The 7153-nt window shown below is 54.8% G+C and overlaps 4 protein-coding genes across 4 annotated transcripts; 3 read left to right on the forward strand and 1 right to left on the reverse strand.

The window, feature by feature from the left end:
- Nucleotides 1-644: 644 nt before the first annotated feature.
- On the forward strand, nt 645-2112 carry J4E82_010111 (uncharacterized protein; the record flags this gene model as incomplete). Its single annotated transcript, XM_051736327.1, has 2 exons — nt 645-1135; nt 1188-2112. The coding sequence occupies 2 exons, from the start codon at nt 645-647 to the stop codon at nt 2110-2112; spliced, it is 1416 nt and encodes a 471-aa protein (XP_051583940.1).
- Nucleotides 2113-2839: 727 nt separating this feature from the next.
- On the forward strand, nt 2840-4412 carry J4E82_010112 (uncharacterized protein; the record flags this gene model as incomplete). The annotated part of the gene is made up of 2 exons (XM_051736328.1): nt 2840-4204; nt 4257-4412. The coding sequence occupies 2 exons, from the start codon at nt 2840-2842 to the stop codon at nt 4410-4412; spliced, it is 1521 nt and encodes a 506-aa protein (XP_051583941.1).
- Nucleotides 4413-5382: 970 nt separating this feature from the next.
- J4E82_010113 (uncharacterized protein) lies at nt 5383-6242 on the forward strand (the record flags this gene model as incomplete). Its single annotated transcript, XM_051736329.1, has 2 exons — nt 5383-5707; nt 5809-6242. The coding sequence occupies 2 exons, from the start codon at nt 5383-5385 to the stop codon at nt 6240-6242; spliced, it is 759 nt and encodes a 252-aa protein (XP_051583942.1).
- A 177-nt stretch (nt 6243-6419) lies between these two features.
- J4E82_010114 (uncharacterized protein) lies at nt 6420-7090 on the reverse strand (the record flags this gene model as incomplete). Its single annotated transcript, XM_051736330.1, has 2 exons — nt 6420-6855; nt 6930-7090. 2 exons carry the CDS (start codon nt 7088-7090, stop codon nt 6420-6422), a joined length of 597 nt encoding a protein of 198 aa, XP_051583943.1.
- Between the last annotated feature and the right edge of the window lie 63 nt (nt 7091-7153).

A 7153-nucleotide genomic window follows, 5' to 3' on the forward strand; every position in this document is an offset into this window, starting at 1 on the left:
CGGGGTCATTGGTTCCGCAGGGGGACACTATAATTGCTTGATTTCCCGGAGACCTTCCGGTTTGGGGCTGAAAATGGTGAGAGGCGAAAAAGTCTGGGATAAATGATCCAGTTTGTTTACTCGGATGCGAACCGCGATGCAAGCGCGTGGGCGTTGATTCGTTGAATGTCGGGAGTGGGAGATGCCGGTCCGACTTCGCATGCCGACGCGCCCTCGTGCCTCCGCTCGCCAAGAGGACGGCTGGAGATGCGAAAACTAGAGTTTGGTGGCATGGAACGAGTGGCCGGACCGAGACGTCAAATCTTCGGAGCAAGTAATGTGACTTGGACAGTCGAACAGCTATGGCTTCCAGAATCATGCCTGTCGGCACAAATAAACGAAAAGCCTGGGTTAGCACATGCACTGACGGCTGCTAAATGGTTGGCTTTGAGCAAGTAGAACCACAGACATAAGACAAGACGCAACATGCTAGCCTTCACAGAACGAAGACTCTCGATGATGGGAAAGAGAGCTTCTACCTAGTCCCTCGTGGAGCATCTTGGACGTGGACGCGCACGGTCCAAACTACTAGCGCGCTTCAATCCCAAGACCGAAAAGTTAACGAACGCGACAGCATCAACCACCAACACGCTAATCCCGCAACCATGCTCTGCGCAATCTCTGGCGAAGCTCCCCGCGAACCCGTTGCCTCGCGCAAATCGGGCAACGTCTTCGAAAAGCGCCTCATCGAAGCCCACATCTCAGAACACCACACCGACCCCGTTACTGGCGAGGATCTCGCGACGGAGGACCTCATCGAGCTCAAGTCGCCCAATGTCGTCACTCCGCGCGCGCCCAACTTCACCTCGATACCGGCCATGCTCAGCGCCTTCCAGAACGAGTGGGATGCGCTGGTTCTGGAGACGCATACGCTCAAGCAGCACTTGGCGCAAACGAGGCAGGAGCTGAGTACTGCGCTGTACCAGAACGATGCGGCGACGAGGGTCATCGCGCGGATATCCAAGGAGAGAGACGAGGCGCGCGAGGCATTGTCCAACGTCACCATCAGTGGAGGCGGCCAGGGCGATGCCATGCAGGTGGACGGCCAGGGCCTGCCTCAGCAGCTTGTAGCTCTTGTGGAAGAGACACAGCAAGAGTGAGTTCCCTTGCAGTCGAATGACGCCATCAACATGAGCTAACATACACAGACTCTTCGGCACCCGACGAAAGCGACCTGTGCCGGCAGACTGGACCTCTGGGGACGCCATTTCCAACTACGACGTTGCCAAGACGACCGAATCTCTATACCCAGGCAGCACCAAGATTGCGGTCAACGAGGCACAGAATGTGCTGTTCGGTGGAGCGGATGGCACCACGGGCGTCTACTCACTGACCCAGGGCAAGGTCCTGGAGACATTCAATGCAGGCAGCGCAGTCACATCGGTGGCATGGTGGGGAGAGCGCGCGCTTGTTGGAACATCGGCAGGCACAGTCAAGGTGTTCTCCAACGGGGATGACGTTGCGCAAATAGCTTCTCACGCCGGAGCTGTCACGTCCATGTCCGTACATCCCAGCGGCAAGATGCTCGCAACCGCCGGCGCCGACAAGCGATACGCCATCCACGAACTTACAACCTTCAAGACGGTCTCGCAAGTCTACGTCGAAGCCGAGATCACATGCGTCTCGTTCCACGTAGACGGCATGCTTTTCTTCATCGGAAGCTCCGACGGCAACATCCGCATCTACGACATCAAGACTGGCACACAAATGGCCGAACTCGCAACTTCGGCTCCCGTCGTCGATCTCAAGTTTTCTGAAAACGGAACTTGGTTCGCCGTCGTACAGGAAAACTCGTCCAGTGTCGCGATTTGGGACATCAGGAAGCAGGCTGCCATCCACACGCTTGAATCTGGCAGCCCGGTTAATAGCGTTAGCTGGGATTACACCGGCCAGTTCTTGGCAATTGGTGGAACTGGCAGTGTTTCGGTGCAGCAGTACACCAAGGCGACGAAGAGCTGGGCTGAGCTCGTCAGGAAGGCGGCGCCGGCAAAGGATGTCGCTTGGGGTGGCAGGGCCGAGAATGTTGTGGCGCTGACTACCGAGGGTGGTTTGGCAGTGCTGACAGCGCCTTAGCCAGAGAATCGGTCTGAAGGTATACTCCATCACTTTTAATAGTCTTCCGTTAGCGGGAACTTGATCGACTACCTCGAGGGTATTCCATGATGTGTGGGGCAATCTAGAAGCTATGCGCATGCATTTGAGGACGTTGCTAGTGCATGAAGGGCGATATGGCGTAAATTGGTTTGTAGCATTACTGTAGACGACGGGAAAATCGGGTCGTCTCCGAGACCATCAATCTAAATATCATGTTTCCATATGCTGAAAAACACTACGTCACGATCCATCTCACATGTGCAAGCGAGGCAATTGCGATGGCGTCAGGAGCAATCAAGTCGCAGAAGATGCGAGAAGAGTGTCGAAGAATAGTCGGTGACTGATTTGTGCGGGTATACGGTGAGGTGAAAGGGTTGAGAGGATTGACGTTGGATGGTTTGTCATGTTGCACAGATGTCCAATCTTCCCAGCGCCACCACAGTTTCGCCGAAGTCAGCACCCCAACGGCACCAGACGGGCCCAACCCTCGCTCAACCTCAGCTCGGTGCTGTCGATTCCGACTGCGACTCCACCCACATCCACCCACGGCCGCACACTCTCCCTCACATCCGGCATGGACGGAGAAGCACTGCCTTTTGGGTATACGCACAGACAGCAGAAGGTGAGTGCCGCTGGCGGTTGTACCCAGCGAGTGAGCGGAGAATAGGCGCTGATAGAGAACGTCACGTAGCGCTCACATGCCCAAATGGACCAAGAGGAAGCTTCTGGCCCGCATGCCTTTTTCGAATACGACCCTTTTGGCAATAGGAACAACCGCGAAGCTCCACCGCCAACCTACCACATTGACGACGACGATGACGATGACGACAGACAACATATTCCAGGAAACGGAAACTACTACGAGCCTCCCACACGCTACCATTTCGGCCTCGAAGCAGCACCCCATTTCGGCCGCGAAGCAACACCAAGCTTTGAGTCGGCATTACGATCGCATGCCCGGCCGCCCCTTGAGCGCGCCGATTCCAGCGCCAGTGCCGAACACTCACGTACTGCCGGCCTGTACCTCCCGCGCGTCCAACACATGGCGTCTTCAGCAACACGGCGGTTTGCAGGGGATGGCTTCGATTACAGGCGGCCCGCTGGCTCGGCACAGCAGTCGCAAGCAACAGCATCGGTGGACTTGACAGGGGATGATGACATGGACGAGGACGACACCATCCATGTGAGGCAGGACGACACCATCCATGTGAGGCAGGACAACAACGTCATCGATCTCACGGCTGATGATTCGGGTTACGGTGCAAGCCACGACGGCCAAATACCTCACCAAGCGCGAGAACCACGACGGGAGAGGGAGAGGCAAAGAGAACAGCAAGAGTCGCATAGCCATCGTAATCGCCGACACGCGCCTCGCTTACCGCGGGGGATGGACATCATCATCGACCTGGACAACGGGGACGAAGAGTGGAATGTCGATGCACCAGCACCAGGACAAGCGCCGAGTTCACCAGAGATTGAATTCATATCCTCCCGCACCATACCGGGTGGCCGCCGCCCCCATGGCTCTCTCTCTCCCCTGCCCAACGGCCTCCCCCGCGACAACTCAGATGGCGACGAAGAGGTGGAATTCCTCCGCGCAAACGCCCTCCCCGAGCACGAACAACGCCGTCGCCAAGCAAACGAGCAAATGGACAATGTCCTCGACCTCTTCACACTAAACGGGCGCTTCACACACCTCCGCGCACAGATCGAACGGTTTCACGACCAGGTCAATCGGACGAGAACGCAGTTTGGGAACCAACAGGAGCCAGTGGCGCCTTCGAGGAGCGCGTCGAGGGGACGTGCACCACATATTAGAGTCGGAGTTGGCGCTTTCATGGCGCCCGTCATGGACTTTGAGATGGTGGGTTTCGAAATTGGTCCCCGTGGGGGCAGGGAGGCACCGCCTCCACCGCCAACGTATACTGCGCCGCCAAAGGCACCTGAGGGTTTTACGAGGAGTCCCGAAGAGGACGGGGGTGCGCTGGTGTGTCCCAATTGCGAGGACGAGCTGTGTGTTGGGGGAGACGAGACAAAGAGGCAGGTGTGGATTGTCAAGGGATGCGGCCACGTAAGTTCAATACGACGGAGATGGAGAGAACAGCCAACTGATGATTACTCAGGTTTACTGCGGTGAATGCACGACCAACCGATCGTTGAAGCGCAGCGCAAAGGGCAAGGAGAGACCGGCGAATACGCTTCCTTTCAAGACTTGCGTAGTTGATGGCTGCGACAAGAATGTGACGAACAAGAAGAGCATGATTCAGGTCTTCTTGTAACTGGGGAAGCTTCATTGCAACTCCAGAGGCGGATACCTTTGACGAACCTTCTCATCTCTCCTATCTCGGCTCAGTCATGGTTGGGTGTTTTGACGATACCCTTGCTTGCATCATCTCAGTTTGCGCAATCATCATATCTAACTCGCATTTGTTGCATTTGCATAGCACGGCGTTCCTTTTTTTTTTACTTTTTTTTCGGTGAATGTTCATAGGTGGTCTGCTTCCTCTAGGATGCTGGTTATCCCCAATGAAAGAGAAGAAAAAGGGCGGGGTTGGATATGGAAGGTCTAACTACTGTACAATGAAAGATGCAAAGCCGCGGCTTGATGGGCTTGCATGGGCTTCGGAAAACATTGAGAGTGTGAGAGAGGCGGTAGGGAGGTTGGGGGATGTCTCGGTTCATTGCCATTCTTTCGTAGTCTAGTATGCATTTGAACATGATCACCGTCTGTCCATTGATTATCACAGCTTGAATACAAGAAAGACGAGGTGTTTGGGAAGTGCGTCTGCATTGAGCTTGTTCTACCAAGTCATTCGACTGCTTCGCCGTTGCCCTGTTGTGTCTCAACACGACTCACTTCCCGTAGTGATTGTCATGACGATGTCTAGACGAGTGACTCATATGTTTGATCTGGTTTGATTTGTTTTAATCCCAAGCAGCGTTTACAGCTTAGATGATGAGAATCCGATGATCGCACCCCTGGAAATCTACGAGAAGATTGACGTATGATGATCTCATCCCACATGGCACAAGCCGGCATCAGCCGCGCCAAGACGTCAGGGTCTCTCAGGTACGCGAGCCGAGGCCATACGAGAAATGCCAGCTTGCATGCCCATCAGCGAGCCTCAGGTACACACACACACCGTCGTCACCTCGTCATTACCTCCGAGGCTGCATCTCGCTCCTTCCATTCTCGAACGAATCCACTCACTGCAATCGAGTCTGCAGCACACACACACACACAAAACAATGTCCGCCAAATCTACACCAGCAAAGGCCGCCAGCGCGCCAAATGACCAGCGACCCGCCAAACAATCCGGGGCGAAGAACGCATACCTTCTCGCCTATAATGCCGCCTCTGCAGCACTGTGGGCAGGCGTGCTGTACCAGACCGTGACGATCGGTGCGAACGAAGTGGTCAATGCACAAAAGGCCGGCGCGTTCTTTGGCAGCGACGACTGGTTCACCGCAACGCGACGGGGACTGGCGAGCGGGAAGGTGTATGATGGTCTCGAGGGATACACGAGGACTGTACAGACGCTCGCTGGATTGGAAGTCTTGCACAGTCTAGTTGGTACGTGTTGTCATCTATCTCCCATTTAACATATCTCTTCTTCTCTCGTTTTACACCATAAAGATGAGATTTTGACGACCAGCTAACAACTACAATTACAGGCCTCGTTCGCGCCCCGCTCCTAACAACCCTCATGCAAGTAGCCTCCCGCTTCCTGCTCGTACACCTCATCGCCTCGCCTCCTGCGTTCCCTCTATCTACACGCCACTCCCCCGCCTACGCTACCATGCTGCTTGCCTGGAGCGTAACAGAAGTAATACGCTACTCGTACTTTGTCTTCTCGCTGTCTGGACTTGGAGTGCCCAAGCTGTGGACTTGGCTACGGTACAACACTTTCTTGGTTCTGTATCCGTTGGGTATTGCGAGTGAGTGCTGGTTGGTGTATAGCGCGATTCCGCTGGCGAAGGAGAGGAATGAGATGTTTGCTTATGCGCTTTGGGCGATACTGGCGGTTTATGTGCCGGGGTCGTATATCTTGTTTAGCCATATGTTGGCGCAGAGGAGGAAGATTGCGAGGCAGAATAAGAGGGTGTGATTAGCGTTTTGGAAGAGCGGGTCATGGTGGGATGGGAGAGAAGTGTGTGTGTATGTGTGTGAGAGGTGTGTAGGACAGCAGTCGTATGTATGACCAAGAAAACAGTTAAACATGTGACGTGACCGTTGTCCTTTTAGAATTGACGGACAAATATGTCTCTCTGCACAGCTTGTTCTACTACTCCTTACCCCCTTCCTTCGGCCCCGTCTGCGCATTCCTCTCTCCAACGTCCAGCGCGACTAGAAATCTCGACACGCAATTATACGCGGCAATCGTCGCCGTAATCTCTACAACCTCCTTGTCGCTGAACCCCGCTTCCTTGAGCTTCTCAAACACAGCATCCGGGACACGCACATCCAGCGTCATGGCGTCTGTGTAGGCTAGCACGGCCGAGAGTCGAGGTCCAAGGATTTCGTCCAGCGGTTCTCGGGCAGCAGACTCGAGGACGGCGCGGACTTGGTCTTGCGTGACGTCTGTTGCGGATTCTAGGATCGGCGAGTGCGATTCCCATTCATACCATGCTTTGTTTAGGACGGCGACGCGGCATATGGCTGTTTCGCGGATGGCGGTTTGAAGACTGGTTTTGGTGCGGATGGAACCTAGGAATGAGTTCCTGTTTTGTTTGTGAAAAGACACGTTGTTAGTCAGGACTTTGCTCTTGCTATTCGGTGAGGTGTTATGGTTTACCATCCATCGGCGACCGGAGGAGCATGAAGTAATGTTCTGTCCAGAGCTATGAGACCCTTTTCGCCTCGACGTTGTCTCACGCGCTGCTCGACAGCTTTGTTGTTACAAGGTAACAAGGAGTTGCTTCCTTTTGTTATGCAGGCCGCAGGAAGGAAGACCATCGGGATAGCCGCGATGGAAGGTCGCTGATCCAAGGCGGGGCCTGGGATCACGTGACGTGCCAT

Source organism: Alternaria postmessia (genome assembly GCF_024291825.1).
Source record: "Alternaria postmessia strain BMP 2775 chromosome Unknown scaffold_111, whole genome shotgun sequence".
Classification (NCBI taxonomy): Eukaryota; Fungi; Ascomycota; class Dothideomycetes; order Pleosporales; family Pleosporaceae; genus Alternaria; species Alternaria postmessia.